The following is a 26,706-nucleotide window of genomic DNA, read 5'->3' as shown; positions in this document are numbered from 1 at the left end:
ATTGAAGGGAATTATAGAGAAAGGAGTGTACAAGAGCCTTGCCGGGAGTAAGCAATTCGAGGAAATTGTGCGCAAGAAAGGAATGCACCGGAAGAATCAAGGTGTTGGTTTTGAACGAAAGTTCAATGCCAATGGAGTTGAATGGGAAGAAGATCAATACCCCATGACGAAGTTTGTCCCTCAACAAGAGAAATATACTTCTTTCAAGGGGACACAAGCTCAAGATGATCTTCCACCACAAGACTATGAGCAAAAAGGCAAGGACAAGCTTCAAGAGGAAATTGATGCATTTGAAGAAGCTCCAAAGACCTTAGTCAAGTGGATTCCCAAGACTACTTCAAGTTCCACTTCATCAAGTACGACTACAACTCCAAGGATTCCCATCAAGATGATGTGGATCCAAAAGAAGAAGAACTAGAGAGTTCTTGAGGGTGACTCCGCCAACATATTTCACTCTTATCATTTTGGCAAGAACAAGTGCAATCAACTTCCACATCTTGCACTAGTTCAAGGAGTCACAAACCCTCTTGTTGGTAAGACAAGGGACAAGGTAACCTAAAAGTTTTCATGGACATCATCTTTTGTGTGCATCACTCTATGTCTACGGATATCCTTGTTTGTTCCTTGTGGGACTAACCCATGTAGGTATTGAAAGTGCAATTCACTCAAATGGATAGTTCCAAGAGATCTACATCAACATTGAGCATCCACATCTTCAATATCTACATGAAGTCATCATCGACAAAACCCAAGGTTAGTTCATCCCTCTTAGGGGGGATATCACATCTAGGGGGAGCTTTACTCTAAGACTTGAGCTAAAGCAACTCTAAAGATGTGAACAAAACAATGCTTTATGTAAAAGTGGTAACCCCACTTGAGCTTAAACGATGAGTATGACCTACGATCAAGTGTTCTCACTTGACTCCTAAGTCAATATACTCATATATAGATGACCTAGTCATCGCAAATTGCTTGATAGATGCTAGAATTGGTTGTGCATGCCTTGCCACATATTTCATTTGCCATCTTATTGTGTGAGCATGCTGATTGCATATTTTACTCATTCAAGGACATCCACTTGTTGTTTTGACTGTTTGGCTTTATCCTCTTTTGCCAAGTGGATGGACAATAATGCCTAAGAACCTCCTCTAGCTATCTATGCTTTTCTCGTCTCAAACTCTATTCATGTTGCATCACAAAATTTGATCAAGTCAGATTGAACCACTCTGTGTGAGGAGCGCTCGGAGTCCCCGATTCGTCATAGACTTAAACTTCCAAAACCTCTTTATGATTCTCGGTCTGACCGATACTCCACTTTCGGTCCTACCGAGATCATTAAGTTGATCTAGGTTTTCGATCTCGGTGCAACCGATTTGAACCTTTCGGTCACCCCGAGTTTCAGTAACTGCACGCAGTTATGAATCTCGGTGCCACCGAGTTGTTCCACTCGGTCACACCGACAGGGTCGGGCTATATATAGTCACGGGAAAAATTTGGAAATTCCTCCGAACCCCTTCGCCCGCGTGATAGCCTGCTCTGCCCTCGAGGTCTCCGGATCGTCTTCTCGCCGCCAGCAGCCTCCTGTCGCTGGTCTCCACCGCCGTCAACGAGAATTCTGCCCCGCCGTTGCCGCTGTAGCAAGTCCCCGCCGAACTAGGGTATGGACTTGATTTTTGTGCTATTCCTCGATCTGATTCCTAGCACATTGTGATCATACTATTTCTAGCCACGTTTGATAAACTTCTATCCAGTCAAAAAGCTCATAGATTAGGTTTGATTCGAAAATTCTAGGTTTAGGTTTCCGCAGAAACCATCTCGGACCCACCGAGTTGAAAAACTCGGTCCCACCGATTTGGCTTATGCCATTGCACAAGTGAGACTCGGTCTGACCGAGAATTACTTATCGGTGTGACCGATTTTGGAACTCTGTGAAACCCTAGCAGTCTCGGTGCCACCGATCTATGACTCGGTCCTACCGAGTTCACTAGTTTAGGTTCCAAAACTGCTTCGGTATCACCGAGTTTGAAAATCGGTAGATCCGAGATGATTTCAGTGGGAAACTAAAACTAAGTTTTTGGATCATTCTTTTTGCAAAAATCTCTGCATTTTGTGATGCTCATCCACTCTATCTCCTCTATAATCTATTCACAGGGTCAGCAGTCAGTTTGCATCATGTCAGACCAGAGTGATAGCCAAAACTTGTCAGAGCAGCAAGTGTAGTTAAGTGAGGGCACTAGCCCCTCAAGTTCCTCAGATGATGGCAGCAGGAGCACACCCAGCAACCTGCCTAAAGCTGCCACTAGACAAAGGAAGAAGAGAACCTCAGATTCTGAAGATGAGGACTATGTGGCAGAGGAAGAGGCCACTTCCAAGAGAGTTGAGCCAGCTCAAGGCTCAAAGCCAGGCCTGAAAATCAAAAGGCCAGCAGGCAGGCAGCCCATGTCAAAGGCTAGAGCCTCAACTGAGAAGCCCACTTCCCAAGAGCCAGCTGCAGCTGAGGGCAAGAAAAGGAAAGAAAGAGTGAAGAAGACTGTGGCTAGAGTGCTTGGGAAGGCCTCCATCATGGTAGAAGAGGATGAGGAAGAAGGGGCAGCTACACCAGCGCCCAAGGCAGCCAAACTTATGGGAGATGCCATAAGGTCAGGGGGAGCTGCATCCAAGCCCAAGGAAGCACCTAAGGCTGCATCTAAGCCTAAGAGTGCACCAAAGAGAAACACAAGAAGCATCCCAGCCACTGAGAAGAACAAGGCCCCAGTGCCTGAGACTGTTGCTGAGGATGAGGAAGAGAATGTCCTTCGGAAGCTCAAGCCCAAGATCCCAGACCACAACGATGCTCATCCTGTGGCTGAGGATATGAAGCTCAGGAGAGACTCAGGGCTTAGGAAATGGAGAGAAGCAGATCCATACGCTTCTAGGAGAAGGACTGCAGTGGACTACAGGTTTCATACCAAGGAGCAGCAGGATTTCTATGAGACTGTGCTGCTAGATAAGAAGCCCATTGTCTGTGATACGCGATGGGTTGATTGGACATATATCAAGGAGAATGAGGAGCACTATCCTGGAGTGCAAGATAGCTTCATAGCTTGTGGAGTAGCTGACTTTGTTGGGCAGAAGCTCACAAAGTGGAACGAGGAACTTATCATGCAGTTCTACTCCACAACTCACTTTTATCCGGATGGCAGGATCACATGGATGTCAGAAGGTACAAGGTACCACTCTACTGTTGAGGAATGGGCGAAGCTAATCAATGCCCCAGAGGAGCAAGCAGATGACTTGGATATCTATGCCAAGAAGAAGATGGACCATAACTCCATGTCCAACATGTACAAGGAGATTCTGAATGAAGCACTCGACACGTTCAAGTTTGTCTCAGTGCATTATCTGCTATCAGGATTGCCTACGATCAACTGGATCCTTAGGCACACCCTTTTGCCCAAGTCTGGAGATCACAAGATGATCAGAGGTCACGCGATCAATTTGCTTCATGTTTTTGACGTGCCTCAAAAATTCAAAGTCATGAGCCTCATAGTGGAAACGATCAAAAGGACTGCGGCAGATCAGAAGAGGAGCTGTGGATATGCCCCTCAGATTCAGGAGCTCATCAACTCCAAGATGGGCACGGGCGTATATTTGTTGGATAAGGAACACATGCCCATCCGTCCAGATTTCGAGGACAATGAAGTTGTTATGACTGAGAACGAGCCATCATCTGCCCAAGCATTTGCAAAGAAGGAGAAGGCGAAGAAGGAAAAAGCTGCCAGGATGCCTACTCAAGCGGAGGCATATGATTACTTCTTGAAGACCAAACAAGAGCAGCTTGGTTACTTGATTGCATCCACGCTGAGAATTGAGCAAAGTCTGGCCAACCTCACTAAGAATCAGCAGAGCCTAGAGAGGATCATGGAACATAAGTTCTATGACTTGCATGTCAAAGTAACGGAAGTTCAGTCTGCAGTGGAGCAGCTTCAGGAGGACATGAATGAGAGGAGAGGCAGGACCACGACTCATGCTTTTTCTAGAGTGCCACGAGGCCCGAGGTCATCTGCCGTGCCAGTTGCTGACACTAGAGCCACTACTTCAGCACCAGCTACAGCCTCAGCTCCAGCGTCTACTTCAGCTCAAACTCCAGCGACTACTTCAACATCTACAGAAGCCTTCGTCCTTGGAGTGATCCGGACTCCACCACCACCTGAAGATCAAGCCTGAGCGTCGATCTAGTGCTATGCATTTTCTAGGAACTTTTTGGTAACTTGTTGCCAAAGGGGGAGAAGATGTATAGATCATAGGCTTCGAGAGAGAGAGTGTTGCTTTTCTCTCTTGCTTTATTTGGTGATTTTTCGAACCTTTTCTGCTTTTGATTGCTTGATACTACGTCATTATTTGTGAGACATCGATGATCATGTGTTTCATCATAAGCTACACTTAATGTTTGCTTAATGCTTGCTTAAATATTATCATTCTATCTATCGTTTGTGATCATTCACTATTCTTGGTGATGAGTGCATGTATTTCATTCTTATCATTTTGAGCGCTCCACCAAGATGTATGTGACATGGAAGAGTAACCCATGACTCTAACTCCTTGTGCATTTGCAGTCCAAAGCAAATTTTAAATATGCACAAATTTAGGGGGAGCTCTTACTTATCACATACTTCTCAAAGCGACGATATACTTCATGCTTATTATCATTTGTCGAAGCTTTGATCTATATGTTGTCATCAATTACCAAAAAGGGGGAGATTGAAAGTGCAACTATCCCTAGGTGGTTTTGGTAATTCATAACAACATATAGCTCATTGAGCTAATGCTATTCCAAGGTGATTATTCCAGGAAAGCTCAATGATTGGCATGGCATGGATGTGAAAGTGGAACCCTCAAAATGCTAAGGACAAAGGATTGGCTGAAGCTCAAAAGCTCAAGACTCTTCATTTTATATTTTAGTGATCCAAGATCACATTGAGTCCATAGGAAAAGCCAATACTATTAAGGAGGGATGAGGTGTTGCTTAATGAACCTCTTGCTTCATGTGCTTAATGATATGCTCCAAAACCCTCAACTACTTTCCCATATCCACATATGACCTAAACTCTAAGCCAAACTCGGTCCTACCGATTCTTCCTATCCGGCGCCACCGAGTTTCACTTGTCATTAGCCACTGCCAAACCCTAGCAATTCGGTTCTACCGATAAGGATCTCGGTCCCACCGAGATGGGGTTGCAAACTCTCTGTTTCCCTTTCGTAACTTTTCGGTCCCACCGAAAGAGCGAATCGGTCCCACCGAGATTGCAATGTAAACTCAGTGTTTCCCCTTTGTAACTTTTCGGTCTCACCGAGGCACTCGGTCTCACCGAAAGAGCAAATCGGTCCCACCGAGTTTGCCTGACCAACTCTCTGGTTAGCTAATTACCAAATTCGGTCTCACCGAGTTTGTGTAATCGGTCTCACCGAGATTACGTTATGCCCAAACCCTAACCGAATCGGTCCTACCGAGTTGCATGTCAGTCCCACCGAAATTCCTAACGGTCACTAGGTTTACTACTTCGGTCAGACCGAGTTTTCTGATTCGGTCCCACCGAGATTGGTAAATTGTGTGTAACGGTTGGATTTTGTGTGGAGGCTATATATACCCCTCCACCTCCTTCTCATTCGACGAGAGAGAGCCATCAGAACACACACACCATTCCTACTCATATGTTCTGAGAGAAAACCACCTAATCATGTGTTGAGATCAAGACATTCCATTCCTACCATATGAATCTTGATCTCTAGCCTTCCCAAGTTGCTTTCCACTCAAATCTTCTTTCCACCAAATCCAAATCCTATGAGAGAGAGTTGAGTGTTGGGGAGACTATCATTTGAAGCACTAGAGCAAGGAGTTCATTACCTACACACCATTTGTTACTTCTTGGAGAGTGGTGTCTCCTAGATTGGCTAGGTGTCACTTGGGAGCCTCCGACAAGATTGTGGAGTTGAAGCAAGGAGTTTGTAAGGGCAAGGAGATCGCCTACTTCGTGAAGATCTACCGCTAGTGAGGCAAGTCCTTCGTGGGCGATGGCCATGGTGGGATAGACAAGGTTGCTTCTTCGTGGACCCTTTGTGGGTGGTTGCTTCTTCGTGGACCCTTCGTGGGTGGAGCCCTGTGTGGACTCGCGCAACCGTTGCCCTTGGGTGGAGCCCTGTGTGGACTTGCGCAACCGTTACCCTTCGTGGGTTGAAGTCTCCATCAACGTGGATGTAGGATAGCACCACCTATCCGAACCATGGGAAAAACATCCGTGTCTCCAATAGCGTTTGAATTCTCCAAACCCTTCCCTTTACATTCTTGCAAGTTGCATGCCTTACTTTCCGCTGCCAATATACTCTTTGCATGCTTGCTTGAATTGTGTGATGATTGCTTGACTTATCCTAAAATAGCTACAATCTGCCAAGAACTAAAATTGGGAAAAGGTTAAGTTTTTATTTGGTAAAGTAGTCTAATCACCCCCCCCCTCTAGAAATACTTCGATCCTACAAGAGCGGGCTGATTGAGCACGGTTCTTGGAGGCTCCCGAGGGATGAAATTGAGCCACAGCCTCAGGAGGGTGAGTGTGTCTTACTCGCCACTCACGTGGATCGCGGTTTTTCTTTGCCCCCACATCCCCTTTTCCATGCATTCCTGAACTTCTTTGGAGCTCAACTCCACCATTTCTCTCCCAACACCATCACATACCTTGCTGTCTATGTCTCCTTGTGTGAGAATTTCTTGGGCTGCCGACCGCACTAGGGTCTGTTTAAGCACATCTTCACATGCCGCTCACAGACTGTGAAAAAAGCTAGCCCGAGTGACGAGAAAACCAAGGTGATCCAGATGTGTGGGGGCTTAGCTAGGTATCCAGATGAGGGGGAAGAGCGCTTTTCCCGCGATGACTCTCCCTGACTCGGTTAGAGGGTGGAAGTCGACTTGGTTTTATTGCAAAGACAAGTCGACCCCTGGTCATTCGACTAGTCTCCCTCCCTTTTCCTTAGAGCGAGTCCAGAAACCTACTTCCTTGAAAGTGACTCCAGCAGAGAAGGTGGAGGTGACCATGTTAATGGAGCGAGTAGTTCAGAGGATCCATGAGGGTGTGACTGGTATGGATCTGCTCGAGGTATTCCTCAGTCGACGTATCCAGCCCCTCCAGGCTCGCGATCACTCCATGTGGATGTACTCAGGGATTGAGGATTCCACTCGGATCCACCCGGAGGACACTAATGAGAAGACGGTGGCGCAGTGGGTGCAAAGCATCACAGGGAACAAGGATAACCCCAGGGTCCCGAAGAGTTTTACCATTCGACACCAACAACCAACCAGACCAAGTCTATTCTTTATTTCCGAGTATTTTTCATTCTGACTTGTAGTTGTTTACTGAGTCGGCCATCCTTTGGTCACCTCTTTTGCTTCGCAGATTTATACGGAGACGTACTCACGGGGAGCAAGGGCAGTACCAGGAAGGAGAAGAAAGCGGAGGCGAAAGCATGGATTGGCAGTCTGATGGAGGAGAAGAGGAGGTGGAAAGCGAGGACTCTAGCAGTGGTGAAGAAGTCGAGTCACCACCTCGCAACAAAAAGCGATCCAAGCATAAGCACGACCCAGCAAGTATCCGCGACAAAGCAGCTAAGACGACCGGACAGACTTCCAAGCGCACTCGGACCTCTTTCCCCGTGCCGACTAAGAAGGCTCCAAAGTAGCCCAAAGTTGCTGAGCCGAAGTCTCGAAAGACCCTGCCCAAGATCAAGATCGATGTCCCCATCGCTTCTGCGTTAGTGTCTTGTCCTCACTTTTCGATCAAGGACTTGTGCTGTCGACTCTCTTTCTCATTTGTCTGAGTCAATCTTGAAACTTGCAGAGCTGCTACTTCTGTGACTTCTTCTTATAGGGATGATGACGAGGATGTGGAAGACGCGGTCACTTCTAACCCGAGTATGACTTTTGCAAACTTGTCTTTGCTTTCACAGCCATTTTGTTGGTCGACTGAATTCTGGTGGTTAATTCTTTTTGTAGCTCCTCCCCATGTCATTGATCTTCCAGACGACGATGAGGATGTGCCGCTGAGGCCCATGGTAGGGAGGAGTAAGAAGACATCAACTGGCAAGGTGCCCCAGTCAACGCTAGTGACGGAGCCGGTGATCCAGGAGACCGGCGATGCCAACCTGGCTTCTATGACTTTTTCCGTACCATTGTCGAGTGCTCAGCCTTCGGCGTCAACTGCACAGATTCCAGCCGATACACCGTCTTCACTCTTCACTGTGCATCACGTCCCGGAGGACCAAGTGGGTGCTGCCAAGGAAACTATACGCCAGGGAGGCATCATGATGGAGCAGATGAAGGTGGTCCGGGGGGGCAGTCAAGCTGCTTATGACGCCAGCTCAGCTCTCCGGAGCAACGTCCAGGTTGGTTCATTACCGACTGATCCCTTAGCTTGTCGCTTGTTCTGTTAGGATATGCTACCCGAAAATTTTCCTTGTGCATCTTTTCGTCAGTCTGCATTTTGCATTTGTACACCCACTGGATGTTTAATTTATTGCTTAATAGTTTTGCTTCTTGAGTCGACTAGATTGTGTCGATTGAGTCTTTGAACCAGTGGGGGCACGCTGAGTGCACCCACTAGGTGTAGTCCCCGAGACAGTAGTTGACTGCGGGAAGTCGGCTATGGTCTGAGAATCATAACTTTCTCACTCTATCTGAAAGGATCATGTCGAGTGTAACTTGAACCAGTGGGGGCACGCTAAGTGAACCCACTTGGTGTAGTCCCCGAGGCTACTATTGAATGTTTGATTTGGCAGTAGTCTGAGAATTCTTTTCACTCATGAGTGAATAACTTTTGATTCTGTCCACTGATGTAATATTTTTTGACTTCAAAAATCTTGTGAGCTCATCTCCAAGTTTTCCGAATTCGAGGAGAAGTAGAGATAGCTCAATCTTGACTTGGAGCTGGCTAAGCAGAACTTGCAGAAGGCCAAAGACGAGACAACCGGTATGGAAGGTAACAACCGATCGATTGTTTAACTTGGGCGACTCACAAGTCATCTCCTCGTTCTTCTGTCTGACCCGAGTGCATATCTTTCAGAGAAAATGAAGCAGGCTCTAGCGAAAAAGGACCTCGATCTTGCTGTTGTGCAAAAGGAGGCTCAGGACAAGACTCCGCTTGCTGACAAGAAGCTGGCCTCAGTCAAGGCGCTGGAGGAAGAAAACACCAAGTTGAAGGCATACCTTAATGAATCCAACCGAGAAGTGGCCCGTCTGAAGAAAGACAAAGTGGCTTTGAATGGGAAGGTAGAAGGCATTTCTCGTAAGAGAAATGACCTGGAAGCTTATCTGGGGGCACTCACCAAGAAGCTATTCCTTATGCTCGAAGGTATTCTTCCTTGTATGACTGTTTAGCTATCGTCGATTCACCATGCAACCGTCGACTCATTGTTTCTTTGCATTTGTAGAATTCTGCCGAAACTTTGAGGAAGAAACCGGATGGATCGAGACAGGCCTGGACCCCGCCCTTCCCCTGTTGGTGATGAGGCTGCCATGAACGTGCTCCAACTGGAATCCCATGTTGCTAGTGTTATGGCCTACCTTGCTCGCCTGAAGGTTGCGGTGTCGCGGATTGACTCAACGCTTTGGCCACAGGAGATACTCCAGAATGACCTCGAGTCTTTGATGAATCGACTCAATGAGATCTGTCGGTGTTAATACCAGCGGATCTCGGGTAGGGGGTCCCGAACTTTGCGTCTAAGGCGGATGGTAACAGGAGGCTGGGGACACGATGTTTTACCCAGGTTCGGGCCCTCTTGATGGAGGTAAAACCCTACGTCCTGCTTGATTTATTCTTGATGATATGAGTATTACAAGAGTTGATCTACCACGAGATCGGAGAGGCTAAACCCTAGAAGCTAGCCTATGGTATGATCGTATGTTGTCCTACGGACTAAAACCCTCTGGTTTATATAGACACCGGAAAGGGCTAGGGTTACACAAGGTTGGTTACAAAGGAGGAGATATCCATATCTGTACTGCATAGCTAGCCTTCCACGCCAAGTAGAGTCCTATCCGGACACGGGACGAAGTCTTCAATCTTGTATCTTCATAGTCCAAACAGTCCGGCCAAAGGATATAGTCTGGCTGTCCGGAGACCCCCTAATCCAGGACTCCCTTAGTAGCCCCTGAACCAGGCTTCAATGACGACGAGTCCGGCGCGCAGTGTTGTCTTCGGCATTGCAAGGCGGGTTCCTCCTCCGAACACATCACAGAAGAGTTTGAATACCAGGATAGTGTCTGACCCTGCAAAATAAGTTCCACATGCCACCGCAGAGAGAATAATATTTCCACAAATCTTCATCTGCTGACACGCTTTGGCAACATGACATCAGGCCATGGCTCGGTGATTATTCGAACCGTTTTTCTTTAACTAGCCCCGCACATAACGCGAGGCAGTTTCTTGACACATCTTGTCAAAGCAGAGATCGTGTTCCCCTAATTATGGGATTCTCATCAATATAGTCGTGGGTAACCCAACCGTGCCTAGGACTCCTAGATTTTAGGCAAGTCCCAAACGGCCACTAGGAGGACGCTTGATATGCACCCTCTTTATAAAGGGACAAGGCTTTTACTTTTTTCCCTCCCGTGCTCAATCGAATCCTTCCCCCGCCTCGAGTTCTAACACCCAAAGCCCAGGTCAGGTGCTTCAGACCTTCAATCATGTCCGGATCTAGCCTTCAAGGCCGGTGGATGCCCTCCTCCGTTACGGAAGAGGATATCAAGAAGTTGAGGGAGGCCAGATACCTGACCGCCGAGGTTTCGCATCGGCTGCCTGCCCAAGGGCAGGTCGTCCCTATTCCCGAACCCAACGAGGACGTTGTGTTCATCTCCCACTTCCTTCGAGGTCTAGGCCTCACTCTGGATCCCTTCGTTAGGGGTTTGATGTTCTACTACGGGCTAGATTTCCACGATCTAGCCCCGGACTCCTTTTTCCACATCTCGGCATTTATTATCGTATGTGAGGCCTTCCTCCGCATTACCCCTCACTTCGGCCTGTGGCTCAAGACCTTTGACGTGAAGCCGAAGATGGTCGAGGGGCAACATGTAGCGTGCGGAGGCGTAGTAATAAGCAAGATCGCTGGAGCTCCATGGCCAAAGGGTTCCTTTCTAGAGGTGTCCGGATTATGGCAACGGGAGTGGTTTTACATCACAGCTCCCAGAAGTGCCAAGTGGGTGGCTGCCCCTGCTTTCCGCTCGGGCCCTCCACCACAACTGATGTCATGGATTAGCAGAGGGCTGAGCTGGGGTCCAGCCAAGGATGTGCCTGTACCGCAGAGCCGCATTCAAGATCTCTTCGAAGGAGATTTCAGTCTGGTTACGGTGGTGCAAGTCATGCTGGTTCGTTGAGTCCAGCCTTGCAAACGCCGGCCCCTCCGCATGTGGGAGTTCAACCCAGAAGGACCATGCACTATTCAGAATTTCCTCGGTCTGATGCACGAGGAGATGTATAAATCATTCTTTGGACGTGGGCCTGAGCAGCAACCGCTCCGTCGACCAAGTAAGTAATCCTCTAGCCGAACACACCCTCTTTCATTCATCACGGCGTCATTCTGAGAAATCACTCTTTGACCAGGACTGGCTAACAAAGGCGAAGATGATTCGGTGTTCGGCCCCCCTTCCTGAGGGTTTGGACAATCCGGTACTGGAAAAGATGCTCGAGCTAGCACCTTGCCCGGAGCCCTCATAGGAAGATAAAGGGGGGAATAATGAGGGCGAAAGCGGGCCCCCATCGCTACCAATTCCGACCAAAGGAACGAGCGCCTCCGTGAGGGAGGATAACCAAGGGGAGGAATCTGACATTCTCTCACCCCGGGGAAGGAAGAGGACTACCTCTGAAGATCCGGAAACCAAGGTTTCCAAACGGGAGAAGAAATCTCCACCAGAGGGTTCTGCCTTGGGGGTGCTCTTGCCGCACAAAGTCCGCGCGGGGATCAGCCCTCTAACGAGCTGTAAGTAATCAAAAAGTACTTTAATAGTGAAAATATACTACCTTACCTCTGAGGAAAATAACCGAAGCATTTATCTTGCAGTTCGGATCTTAGCCCTTCTCAGCAGAGCTCGTCTTCGGGGGATCTTCTTCCGGAGATGATGGAGAGCGAAACGCCTCCCCCGGACTCCCCCGCTCAAGAAGCGGGCGACCTTGAAGTGTCGTCACGGAGGGCCTCACCGGATCAGGTGAGGCCAGAAGATAATCCTATGGTCGCCCGAAGTCCCCAGTATCCGGCTCTTGAAGAGAGCAACCAAAAGAATCCGGCACCGTCTGGTATGCGGTCGGACGCACTGAGGGGTCTGCTAGAGCGAGCAACTATCTCAGAAGAACACCGTACATTGATGGGTACAGTGATTGAAAGGATTTCGTTCACCGAAAGCGGGTTGCATGAAGCCTTTATGAGTCTACTAACGGGTTTTGAGGTACGTGAAATGATGTACATTTATGATAGTACCGCACATTTTTAGGTGTGCCCTGTGTAGATAGTAGCCCTTGAGACTCTGGTTGTCACCGAGGACGGCGGCAAACAGAGGATCATAGTCCCAGGTAATAATCATACCGCTTTATGTGCAGGTGGTGGAAGCTCCGGTGGCTAGCCGGACTAATGAGTTTGCCGAACTAAAGCGGCAACTAGATGCGGCAGATGCCGACATCGAGCTTGTTAACAAGCGGCTTGACGAGGCACAGGGTAAGTGGTGTTTTCTGGTGAATGTCACATAGGAAGAGCAGCGTAATGCCAGTATCTTTAATATGTTGTGACTACAGATGGAGCTGCCACCATGGAGACCCTCCGGGCGGAACTTGCCCGAGCCAAAGAACAAGCAAGGAGAAGTAATGCGGCTGCTTTGAAGGCGGCCGAAGATTTGAGAGCCGAAAAGGCTGCACATTGCGAGAGCAAAGATAAAATGGCCAAGATGACTGTAAATTTAAAAGACACTACCGACCGCTACCAGCTCCTTGAAGAAGAAAACCGAGTGAAGGCGACGTACCTTGAAAAGCCCACGATGGCGACCAAAGACACCCGCTCTACTATGAGAGCAAAGAAGGAAGAGCTGCGTGAAGCCGGGGATATTGCGGCTGGGAAGCCCTTTATGCTGCGGAGGAAGTTCGGAGATCCACGGTATGCCCCTCTGGATCGGCTGTGGAGTTCGGCAGACGCATATATGGACTTGGCGGCGAGCGCTGTCGATGCGGCCGAATACTTCCGAGATCAAATAGATCATGAAGTGGACAAGCTGTTCTGGTCGCAGTTTAACGTTCCAGAGTGTCCGCTTCCACTAACTGATCAGCTTGCCGAATGGCCCGGACTCAATAGATTGTCTGGACTTGCCATGAGGTCCGTCTTAGATCATTTGTGGCCGGAAAAGCCGAAGCCGAACAGCTATTTCAGCTTAGTGCAGCAGTTCCTTGGTGCGGTGCCGCGCATCAATGCGATGAAAAGGTCGGCATGTAAAGAAGGCTCGCAGATGGCCTTTGCCCGTGTCAAAGCATACTGGGCGGAGATGGATGATGCCACTGTTGCAGCGCAGGGTTCGGCCATAGGCCGAGTGGCTGCCGAGCACTATTTCGAAGAAGTTCTCGAGGGTGCTCGTTTGATAGAGGCCTAGTGCTCGAAGAATATTATGTTTGAGTGACATGTATTCCCATTGTAAAAACAATGTTTATGAAATTTATTAAGGCTATATTTATACTTTTGCCTGAAAGTAATATGATGCCTCCTGTGCGGCCGTTTATGTATGTATATATATAACCTGAAAGATTGCAGTCGTCGGCTTCAATCCCCACGCAAATAATGCGGAGGTGTCCGCAGAAGACGTGTGTTCACAATTAATCCAACGTCTTGGTCCTATTAAGGAGGTGATAGCGCAGCGAACGAGGCAACCGGACTATAATGCTTTAACACTTTCACTTAGCCATAGGAGTTTGACGGTGGGGCTACTATATAGCGCCTGGTGGCTCCGCACTCTCCCGAGTTCGGGGTGCGTACATGCCTGGCCGGGAAACGGCTCTTCGTTAATGCGGAGGAATTCTAACATTCCGATAGGTCATCACGTGGTTGACCAGTCTCACGCTATATCATGACCGTCAGTTTTTGGCTTTCTCTACTGAGGTGCTCGTCCGGATGAACCGGAGCACAATCGCAGTAGTTCTTTTGGTGCCGCCTTAGCCGATAGAGCGGAACGTAAGGTAGCAAAACACAGGAGCCGGGCAAACCCAACATTTGACCAAAGACATGATTCGGAGCCGATGCATATAAGGCCAAACTCGCGACGCCGAACACTCCCTAAGGTATTGAATGAAATATGCCCTAGAGGCAATAATAAAGTTATTATTTATTTCCTTATTTCATGATAAATGTTTATTATTCATGCTAGAATTGTATTAACCGGAAACATAATACATGTGTGAATACATAGACAATCAGAGTGTCACTAGTATGCCTCTACTTGACTAGCTCGTTGATCAAAGATGGTTAAGTTTCCTAACCATAGACATGAGTTGTCATTTGATTAACGGGATCACATCATTAGGAGAATGATGTGATTGACTTGACCCATTCCGTTAGCTTAGCACTTGATCGTTTAGTTTGTTGCTGTTGCTTTCTTCATGACTTATACATGTTCCTATGACTATGAGATTATGCAACTCCCGTTTACTGGAGGAACACTTTGTGTGCTACCAAACGTCACAACGTAACTGGGTGATTATAAAGGTGCTCTACAGGTGTCTCCGAAGGTACTTGTTGGGTTGGCGTATTTCGAGATTAGGATTTGTCACTCCGATTGTCGGAGAGGTATCTCTGGGCCCACTCGGTAATGCACATCACTATAAGCCTTGCAAGCATTGCAACTAATGAGTTAGTTGCGGGATGATGTATTACGAAACGAGTAAAGAGACTTGCCGGTAACAAGATTGAACTAGGTATTGAGATACCGACGATCGAATCTCGGGCAAGTAACATACCGATACAAAGGGAACAACGTATGTTGTTATGCGGTCTGACCGATAAAGATCTCCGTAGAATATGTAGGAGCCAATATGGGCATCCAGGTCCCGCTATTGGTTATTGACCAGAGAGGTGTCTCGGTCATGTCTACATAGTTCCCGAACCCGTAGGGTCCGCACGCTTAACGTTCGTTGACGATATAGTACTATATGAGTTATTTATGTTGATGACCAAATGTTGTTCGGAGTCCGGGATGAGATCACGGACATGACGAGGAAGTCCGGAATGGTCCGGAGATAAAGTTTGATATATGGGATAATAGTGTTTGGTCACCGGAAGGGTTCCGGAATTCACCGGAAGGGGTTCCGGATGTTTCCCGAAATGTTTGGGTACGAGAACACTTTATTTGGGCCAAAGGGGAAAGCCCACAAGGTTTTTGGAAAGCGCAAAAGGAAGTTTTGCGGAGTCCAGGGGCCAGACGCCAGGGTCCCTGGCGTCTGGGTCCAGACGCCGGGAACCTTGGCGTCTGGCCCTGGAGTCCGAGAAGGACTCTTGCCTTTCGGGTGAAACCGACTTTGTGGAGGCTTTTTCTCCAAGTTTCGACCCCAAGGCTCAACATATAAATAGAGGGGTAGGGCTAACACCCAAGACACATCAAGAAACACCAAGCCGTGTGCCGGGTACCCCATCTCCTCTAGTTTATCCTCTGTCATAGTTTTCGTAGTGCTTAGGTGAAGCCCTGCGGAGATTGTTCTTCACCAACACCATCACCATGCCGTCATGCTACCGGAACTCATCTACTACCTCGCCCCTCTTGATGGATCGAGAAGGCGAGGACGTCACCGAGCCGAACGTGTGCAGAACTCGGAGATGCCGTGCTTTCGGTACTTGGATCGGTCGGATCGTGAAGACGTACGACTACATCAACCGCGTTGATATAACGCTTCCACGAACAGTCTATGAGGGTACGTAGACAACACTCTCCCCTCTCGTTGCTATGCATCACCATGATCATGCTTGTGCGTAGGAATTTTTTTGAAATTACTACGTTCCCCAACAGTGGTATCAGAGCCAGGTTTTATGCGTTGATGTAATATGCACGAGTAGAACACAAGTGAGTTGTGGGCGATATAAGTCATGCTGCTTACCAGCATGTCACACTTTGGTTCGGCTGTATTGTTGGATGAAGCGGCCCGGACCGACATTACGCGTACGCTTACGCGAGACTAGTTCTACCAACGTGCTTTGCACACAGGTGGCTGGCGGGTGTCAGTTTCTCCAACTTTAGTTGAACCGATTGTAGCTACGTCCGGTCCTTGCGAAGGTTAAAACAGCACCAACTTGACAAATTATCGTTGTGGTTTTGATGCGTAGGTAAGAATGGTTCTTGCTAAGCCCGTAGCAGCCACGTAAAATTTGCAACAACAAAGTAGAGGATGTCTAACTTGTTTTTGCAGGGCATGTTGTGATATGATATGGTGAAGACATGATGCTAAATTTTATTGTATGAGATGATCATGTTTTGTAACCGAGTTATCGGCAACTGGCAGGAGCCATATGGTTGTCGATTTATTGTATGCAATGCAATCGCCCTATAATGCTTTACTTTATCACTAAGCAGTAGCGATAGTCATAGAAGCATAAGATTGGCGAAACGACAACGATGCTACGATGGAGATCAAGGTGTCGCGCCGGTGACGATGGTGATCATGACGGTGCTTCGGAGATGGAGATCACAAGCACAAGATGATGATGGCCATATCATATCACTTATATTGATTACATGTGATGTTTATCTTTTATATATCTTATTTTGCTTAGTTCGACGGTAGCTTTATAAGATGATCTCTCACTAATTATCAAGGTACAAGTGTTCTCCCTGAGTATGCACCGCTGCGAAAGTTCTTCGTGCTGAGATACCACGTGATGATCGGGTGTGATAGGCTCCATGTTCAAATACAACGGGTGCAAAATAGTTGCACACGCGGAATACTCAGGTTAAACTTGACGAGCCTAGCATATAACAGATATGGCCTCGGAACACTAAGACCGAAAGGTCGAGCGTGAATCATATAGTAGATATGATCAACATAGTGATGTTCACCATTGAAACTACTCCATCTCACGTGATGATCGGACATGTTTTAGTTGATATGGATCACGTGATCACTTAGAGGATTAGAGGGATGTCTATCTAAGTGGGAGTTCTTAAGTAATATGATTAATTGAACTTAAATTTATCATGAACTTAGTCCTGGTAGTATTAGCATATCTATGTTGTAGATTAATAGCTCGCGTTTAGCTCCCCTGTTTTATTTTTGATATGTTCCTAGAGAAAACTAAGTTGAAAGATGTTAGTAGCAATGATGCAGATTGGATCCGTGATCTGAGGTTTATCCTCATTGCTGCACAGAAGAATTATGTCCTTGATGCACCGCTAGGTGACAAACCTATTGCAGGAGCAGATGCAGATGTTATGAATGTTTGGCTAGCTCAATATGATGACTACTTGATAGTTTAGTGCACCATGCTTAAACGGCTTAGAATCGGGACTTCAAAGACGTTTTGAACGTCATGGACCATATGATATGTTCCAGGAGTTGAAGTTAATATTTCAAGCAAATACCCAAGTTGAGAGATATGAAGTCTCCAACAAGTTCTATCGCTAAAAGATGGAGGAGAATAGCTCAAGCAGTGAGCATGTGCTCAGATTATCTGGGTACTACAATCGCTTGAATCAAGTGGGGGTTAATCTTCCAGATAAAATAGTGATTGACATAATTCTCTAGTCACCATCACCAAGTTAGTAGAACTTCGTGATGAACTATAATATGCAAGGGATAATGGAAACAATTCCCAAGCTCTTCGTGATGCTGAAATCGACGAAGGTAGAAATCAAGAAAAGCATCAAGTGTTGATGGTAAACAAAACCACTAGTTTCAAGTAAAGGGACAAAGGGAAGAAAGGGGAACTTCAAGAAGAACGGCAAGCAAGTTGCTGCTCAAGTGGAAAAACCCAAGTCTTGACCTAAGCCTGAAACTGAGTGCTTCTACTGCAAAGGGACTGGTCTTTGGAAGCGGAACTACCCCAAGTAATTGGCGGATAAGAAGGATGGCAAAGTGAACATAGGTATATTTGATATACATGTTATTGATGTGTACTTTACTAGTGTTTATAGCAACCCCTCAGTATTTGATACTAGTTCAGTTGCTAAGAATAGTAACTCGAAACAGGAGTTGCAGAATGAACAGAGACTAGTTAAGGGTGAAGTGACGATGTGTATTGGAAATGGTTCCAAGATTGATATGATCATCATCGCACACTCCCTATACTTTCGGTATTAGTGTTAAACCTAAAATAAATGTTATTTAGTGTTTACATTGAGCATGAATATGATTGGATCATGTTTATTGCAATACGGTTATTCATGTAAGTTAGAGAATAATTATTGTTCTGTTTACATGAATAAAACCTTCTATGGTCATACACCCAATGAAAATGGTTTGTTGGATCTCGATCGTGGTAATACACATTTTCATAATATTGAAGCCAAAAGATGCAAAGTTAATAGTGATAGTGCAACTTATATGTGGCACTGCCGTTTAGGTTATATTGGTGTAAAGCGCATGAATATAGCACAAGTCATGCTACAATTCATGAAAAATTTCGGCATGACCTTTGCTAAAGACAGGACATATCGAGCGCCTGAAATTTGCCGGGACGGAAACAAATCAACATTCCGGCAAAACATAGGCCACTCGGAGGCACATTGCAAACAAGAACACCAAGACATCCTCTATATTCAGAATGCATCATCATCAACATCAATGACATGGCAACTATATAGCACTAGCATTTTCATCATCGACATTTACAACACATTATCATTTGGCTATTCTCACCTAGAGGTCTTAAGGGTCGACGATGGGGACGACTACGGGGATGAGGCAGGGGCAAACTTGATTTCTGCATAAACAAAATATAAACAAAATATATTAACCACTTACTATAAATAAACTAATTCTATTAAGCACTTACTATAAATAAACCAATTCTATTAAGAACTTACTATAAACAAACTAGTTATATTAAGCACTTGCTATAAATAAACTAGTTGTATTAAGCACTTACTATAAATAATCTAGTTAGTTAACCTAATTAACCTAGCTAGTTAACCGAGTTAACCTAGATAATTAACCTAATTAAACTAGTTAACCTAGCTAGTTTGAATTTTTACTAATTTACTAAAAAAATCTACTCTATGCAAGAACAGAGTGAGGAAAGATGAGGGAGGGAGGAGGGAGCAGGGGGTGGGGAGGGAGGAGAGAGGAGGAGGGGGAGAAGGGAGGAAGGAGGAGGAGGAGGAGGGAGGAGAGAGGAGGAGGGAGAGGAGGACGGTGGGAGAAGGGGATGGCCGAAGGAGGTGGGAGGACAGAGGAGGAGGAGGGGGAGGGGGGAGGATGGGGCGGCCAGAGGAGGAGGAGGAAGGAGGGGGCCGCCGGAGGAGGAGGGAGGAGGGCGCGATGGGAAGAGAAGGGGGAGGAGGGCATACCGAGGACGGCGGCAGCAATGCGGTGGCGACGACAATGTGGCGGCAACGGAGGAGCGAGGCGGCGGGGAATGAGGGAAGGAAGAAGGTGGCCGGGGCGCGGGGGAGGAAAATTTGGGGATAAGTCACCCATAGCAATAGCGCGTTCCCAGAAAGAGCGCTACTGCTAAAACCAATAGTAGTAACGTTGGCTGTAGACCAGCGCTACTACTATACTTAGCCTGCCGGCAACGGTGTGGCAGTTATAGTAGTAGCGTTTTTTACGTGACACGCGCTACTGCTACTTATATAGTAGTAGCGGTCTTGTACACAACGCGCTACTGGTACATAGTAGTAGCGCATGTTTTTGCCTATCGCTATTGGTAAGCTTCTGTGTATAAGGTTTTTCCTAGTAGTGAATGGTAATTATGATAATTATCAACAACTAAGAGTGGTAAAAGTGAAATGTCAAAATCTAGAGTGGCATAAGAAAAATTGGCAAAATCTAGAGTGGTAAAAACAAAATTTTCCCATTTATGTTTAATAAATATGTTACAGCTATACGATAAACAAACACAATAAATCTTATGTTTTTTCAATTTTAGCTTTTGCATTATTACTCCAAATGCCCGTGCTTCCTAGAATCAAATAACATTGAAATATATTGTAAAATATTTTCGCAATCTAGTACTATACGAAAGAAGCACCCGGCCCCCAGGCTCTTAGTTTCACTGGGACTAGTGATTGGGGCGCCATCCTGTGGCACCGCTTGAAAAAAAGATGTACGCACGTTTCTATTTAAAAAGTAAATAAAGTCTTGGCATTCGTCTAAAAGAATCTCAAAAAAGTTAATCCTCACCTTCATCTAAAAAAGAAAAAAAATTACCACAACAGCCTATCAGCGAGTGCCACTTTGCATAACCCACCATTTAAAAAATATCAGAGGTCCTCATCTCCATCTAAAAAAATACATTTTAAAAAATAATCCACACCTTCATCTAAAAAAATTGCAAAAAAAATTTCACCACGGCCAACCAGCTTGCGCCATGTGGCATAGCTGATTGGCCGCCCTTCACGCGTAGCTTAATGGTTTTAATTGGTTGCTGCTCTGTTGCTATGTATGATGTACGCTGGGCGTCGTGCCGCTATCCATCGCCCACTAGGCTGGGCCAAGGTGAGAGTGATGTATTTATTTAATTTACATGTTTAAATTTATTTGCTGTTGTTCTAAATATGTTTGATTGTTCGGATAAATACTAAATAATACATTTTGTTGAAGCCTCTCTGGAGGATGACAAGCCGCACAAACATTTTCAATATTTCTGGAACTATCTTTATACGTTTTTCATGGAAATAAAGCCATTTGAATTAATATTTGGTGTTGAATTGTAAGTGTGTGATATATTGCTTCAAGAATCTTGGAATAATTTTGGTAGCTTCCCAATAGTATTGGAAGACTAATATAGTGTTTTCAGGAGATTCCACCAAGTGAATGTCCCTCAATTTAAATAGACCAAAAATCTATGCAGTTTAATACATCTGTGTTTTATCTAGGGTTTGTTAATTTAAACCACCTCAACCCATTTGATTATTTGGGTTCAGTTCAAATATAAATATATATCCATGCCTGAATCTTGGGGTTAGGAAAGACATTTTGGACAATTGGCAAGATTTTAGAGTTTTGTCACTCAAGAAAAACGTGACGGTTGGGTTAATCCTTATTTGAAATTAAAATAAATAAAATATGATGCTTATGAACTGATTATGATGCAAAAATCAACTCCTACAGAAAAGTGCTATTCTTTCGGTGTTACATGCGAGGTCTGAGAACGACTCAGCCGTGGCGACCGAGATCAAATTGCGGTGGTCCAAACGGTGAATGCAGCACCAAACAGCGGCTGCGTGGGGATGTCGGCGGTGATGGACCAGACCACACGTTCTAAAATGTTTGTGTCATCAATATTTGAATTCCCTAAAATAAACAATACTTGAATGGATTGAGGGCCCACTATATGGTCTCGCCCAACTGCCAAATATGGATGACAATTATAGTGCGCCCTCCCCCTATCACCCTAATTTGAATCAGCCTTGAAAATTAATGAAATTATGGCGATCGAGCAGATGATGACGATTTTGCTAGAACAGTTGTTTCGACCAAAACCTACATATTACCTGTTATTATGACAATCGGACCAATATAGCGAATCTGTTGTTGCCCTTCGTTACAGTTCACCATGGACCGGCTTGAGTTTTTAAGGGCATCTACAACCCGACTAAAGAAATTTGGCCCCTCAAACGTTTGCAAACGCGCCTGGTCGGTGTCTGGGCATGTCCGTTTTAACTCCCTATTTGTCCGTCCACACAGTCATGTTTCTGAATTTTTCCTTATACGTCCGGTCAAATGTATGTGATTGGTGGAGAAACAGAGAGAGAAAGAAAGAAAAAAGATGCTATGTGATGGACCCAATCCTTATGGACGCATGGTCACTCACCGGACATGTCTAGAAACTTCTAATAATTATCTCATATATGAGATGAATATGAGGAGTGCTGGACGGGCTGGACATTTAAGGAGACTTTGAGAGGTTTTGTTGGGTCAACCTTTTGGTTCTGTCTTCTGACCGGGTAATGGTCCTGCGTCCGTCGGTTAATTAGAGGAGTCCGGCTTTAGATGCTTTAAGGGCATCTCTAGCAGATCCCTTATATCACCCGACCCGCAAAATAATCGCCAGTTCACGCTTTTTGACTAAAAAAATGACCCGACCAGAAACCTTAAACGCGTCCGACCCTTAAAAATTTTTGAGGGGCGCTGTAAATTCCCCCCTCTGACCCATGAAAACCTAGGTTCCCCCCTCGCCCCGTCGGTGCCCTATATCCCGCGAAAGCGGTTGGCGGGAGGGACATTTCAGCGCGCGCGCTCCCCATATCCCCTCCCGCAGCCGCCCGCCACCGCCGCCACCGGCTTACCGCCTGCTATTCCAACCATTTTCGCCAGTGGAATCGCGCCGCCGGGCCGCACTACGCTCGGGTTCACTCGCCAGCGCCCCAGTTAAGCCGAGCCGCCCCTGTGAGCTCCTTTTCTTCGCCTTGTAGCTCGAACGCATGTGAAATTTTGTTGATGCGAGTTCGGATGCGGTTTTTTGTAGATGGATTTGAGCCTTTGCGAGCAATTTTTGCTCGAGGATTCGTCCTCGTCCGACGACTCGGACGTGAAATCGACTCGAGCGCCATCGGCAACAGATGGTGGTGGTCCTCCTAGCCGTGAAGGAGGTCGAGGATCGAAACCGCAAGAGACGGTGATGATCGACCGTCGACCGTCTTTGCATCCCTCGCAACCGCCATCTCGGGAACATGATGTTGATGCAAGACTACTTTGCGGACAATCCTACCTATCCGCCGCACATCTTCCGGAGAAGGTATCGAATGCGCCGATCCCTCTTCGTAAAAATTGTGCAAGTTTGCGAGGCCAATTCTCGGTTTTTCTTACTTAAAGGAGAAACGCCGCGGGCTTGTTGGGTTTTAGTGCATATCAAAAATCTCTGCAGCTATGCGGGTGATTGCATATGGCATTTCGTCTGACTATGCCGACAAGTATCTTCGCATTGTCGAAGATACTACAATCGAGTCAGTGCGTAGGTTCGCCAAAGCGATCATCCACGTCTTTGGTCCTGTCTATCTTTGTGCACCTAACTACGAAGACACAAAAGAGTTGATGGCAGTAAATGAGAAGCGAGGTTTGCCCGGCATGCTAGGAAGCGTTGATTGCATGCATTGAACTTGAAAAAAATGGCCGAAGGCATAGCACGAGCAGTATTGTGGCAACTCTCGTAATGCAACAATTGTGCTAGAGGCCGTAGCATCCGAAGATTTATGGATTTGGCATTGTTTCTTTTGGTATGCCGGGTACTCTCAATGATATCAGTGTGTTGTAATGGTTTGATTTGTTTACTAGGGTTGCTAGTGGTGATGCTCCTGCTTGTAACTTCACGGTAAATGAGCGTGGGTACACAAAGGGGTACTATCTTGCAGATGTTATTTACCTTTCTTGGTGTAAATTTGTCAAGAGTATAAAAAAACCAAACTAGAAAGCATATTGAATTTGCAAAGGTACAAGAGGTTGCCCGAAAAGATATTGAAAGAGTCTTTGGGGCTTTGCAATCTACATTTATCATTGTTTGTGGTCCTTCTCGTTTTTGGGACAAGCAAACCCTGAACAACATCATGGCGGGTTGTGTGATGCTTCACAACATGATCATCGAGGATAAGAGGGACATGAACTTGGAGTTCTTCTATGACAATGTCGTAGCCGTGTGAAGTCAGCTAGAGACTCTGACCGCATACATGCATTCCTTCAGACATACCGGCAGATTGAAGATGCAAACACCCACAACCAGCTTCAGAAGGATCTCGTTGAGCACCATTGACAAAGGCATATCCAAAGGCATTTTGCACCATTGGCAAAGGCACCGGTCAATTTTACATTCATTTCATTTAATTCGTGTGTGAACAGTTCATTGTTGTATTCGGGACAATTGTTGTATTAAATTATTAGTTATATTTGGTGATTTGAATAATTATTATAATTTAGACTCATAATATTTATATTTTATGTTATTTGAATTCATAATTCAGTGTAATATGTGAGTATGTGTCAAATTCAGAAAACCACATATTTTCTTTTATAGTTCCGTTATGCGGGACCTGTTCGGCCGCAGCCCGTGTGAGCCAGCAAAACGCATTTTACGGGAACTGTAAACACGCGATAAAGGTGTGCTAGAGATGCTGTAAGTACTGCGCGCGCTTGCGGGGAGAGGCAGTGGTAGTCCCACGTGAAAATGATGCCTATACTCGGTTGTTATCATTCGGCGCTGGCGATAGGGACTGAACACTGAAGCACGAGTTGGTCCGGGCGTTCCCGACGAGGACCCGTGAGCTGTCCCTGTTGCTTATCTCTTCAGCTTATCGAGTGGGACTATCCAGTTGGATATAAATTCCGACACAACACTCCTCACTCCTCAGTGCAATTCATCGTAGCTAGACACCGGATCGAAGACACCAATATCGCAATGGCTGCCGCCGCTACCGTCGCCGCCGTTGCCGGCTTGTCGGGTACCGCAGCGTTGCCGCTCGACGGACGCGTGGCCATCGTGACCGGTGCGTCACGCGGCATCGGGCGCGCCATCGCGGCCCACCTCTCCTCCCTGGGCGCGAGCGTCGTCCTGGGCTACGCGTCCAGCGCGGCCGAGGCCGACGCGCTCGCCGCGGAGCTCCCGCGGGCCGTGGCCGTGAGGGCCGACGTGTCCGACGAGGCCAGCGTCCGGTCCCTCTTCGATGCCGCCGAGTCAGCCTTTGGCTGTGCCGCGCCGCACATCCTTGTTGCCAACGCCGGCGTGTTCGACGACAAGTACCCGTCCCTCGCCGACACCACCACGGCGGACTTCGACCGCACCTTCGCCGTGAACACGCGCGGCGCGTTCCTCTGCCTCCGCGAGGCCGCCAACCGCCTGCCCCGCGGCGGCGGCGGCCGGATCGTGGCCGTGACGACGTCCGTGGTTGGGTCGCTCCGGACGGGGTACTCTGCCTACACGGCGTCCAAGGCGGCCGTGGAGGCCATGGTGCGGACGATGGCCAAGGAGCTCAAGGGCACGCGGATCACGGCCAACTGCGTGGCGCCCGGGCCCACGGCCACGGACATGTTCTTCGCCGGGAAGAGCGACGAGACCGTGAGGCAGACCGCCGAGACCAACCCGATGGAGCGGCTCGGGGAGGTCCAAGACATCGCGCCGGTGGTCGGGTTCCTCTGCACCGACGCCGCTGAGTGGGTCAACGGGCAGGTCATCCGGGTCAACGGCGGGTACGTGTGATGTTAAACTGTTGGCGGGAGCTTCTTGGTTGGCTAAAGAAATAAATCTGAGAATTGCGATTCGTGATTTGTTCCGTATAAACGATGTCAGACCGATTGATGACAATAATAAATTGGGGCTGTCTATGAGTACTCACTTGCGTGAAATATTGCAGGGTATGTTCTCCTCAAACAATATTCCTAAATCTCAGTAACCCCTACAAAGATATACTAAAGTTAAGACACTTATTTTAAAATGAAGAGAGAATTTAGATCAACATCGTCGTTTCTTTGTTTTATGGAAACATCCATATTTCCATCTCAGCCGATATAAAACTCCTCTATGACCTTTGGACACATGTACGCAGAATTTCAAAAGTATTATCTTTTTGTTACAAAAAATTCATAACTATTTTTTAATTAAAAAACACTTTTTAGGGAAATATAAGGTATTTATTTCATAGTCACATGGTTACAGTTAGAAGTGATAAGTTCTGCAGCAACGGTAGGAGGTTGGTTAAGCCAACACGCAGTGCTATCCCCTATTCCCTCCGTTCGGTGAAGAGTGTACGTTTGGGTTTAAAATTTGTTCATAAAAAAGTGTATTTCTATCTTTCCAATGCATTTTAAAGTTTTCTCTCATCACACGGTAATCAAGACCAATAACATTCTATACATAGACTTCTTAATTAATTTCTATATGTACTTAGCTCATTGGAGGTTGGGTAATTAAAGAGGAAAAAGATAGTGGTGTGCATCTTCCCAATGCATTTTCTACACTCCATAATTTGTACTTAAATTCTTAGATGTACACTTTTTACCGGAGGAAGTACACCCAAAGTTTGCTAAACAATACACAACCATATCCTATTCACGAGTAATTTTAACAAGAGTAAACACCTTATCTTCCATCAAGATTTTGATCTCAGAAATCAAATGGCGATACGATGACTTGTCCATAGACCCGTCCATAATCGCTGATAAAGCATTGGAGTAGTCAGACTAGATTAAAATTGGCAGGGGAGTCTGACATGAAATTGTCACGTCACATGTCCTAGTGCAAGGACTTAGTCATGAGCCCAGCACATCTATGTGATAGTTTGAGAGCGGTTGAGCGGAATCGAGAGACGCAAGACAAGACAGGGATTTAGATAGCTTCGGGCCTCCGGAAACATCATCCGGTACAAGCCTACATGCTATTTGAGGCTAGGTCACATTATCATCACCAGGAGTCGCCGGTAAACCGGCTCTTTGTGCCTAGCCCTAGAGACTATCTTCTTTTCTCTCTCTCTCTATTTGGGGAGCCCTGTCCCTCCTTATATATGTTGAAGGAACGGGTTACATGTGGAGT

General features: G+C 46.6%; 1 protein-coding gene across 1 annotated transcript; it reads left to right on the top strand.

The window, feature by feature from the left end:
- The first annotated feature begins 24,482 nt into the window (after window positions 1–24,482).
- On the top strand, window positions 24,483–25,508 carry LOC125506325 (NADPH-dependent aldehyde reductase-like protein, chloroplastic). The gene has a single exon (XM_048671168.1). It carries the CDS (start codon window positions 24,580–24,582, stop codon window positions 25,375–25,377), a length of 798 nt encoding a protein of 265 aa, XP_048527125.1. The 5' UTR covers window positions 24,483–24,579; the 3' UTR covers window positions 25,378–25,508.
- Window positions 25,509–26,706: the final 1,198 nt, after the last annotated feature.

This window comes from Triticum urartu, chromosome 5, assembly GCF_003073215.2.
Source record: "Triticum urartu cultivar G1812 chromosome 5, Tu2.1, whole genome shotgun sequence".
NCBI classification, from domain to species: Eukaryota; Viridiplantae; Streptophyta; class Magnoliopsida; order Poales; family Poaceae; genus Triticum; species Triticum urartu.
Note: the sequence above shows the minus strand (reverse complement) of the source record. Positions and strands in the feature narration are given on the sequence as shown.

Bases quoted from the DNA above. Each gene is read 5' to 3' on its own strand.
- LOC125506325 (XM_048671168.1), top strand. From the start codon at position 24,580: ATGGCTGCCGCCGCTACCGTCGCCGCCGTTGCCGGCTTGTCGGGTACC.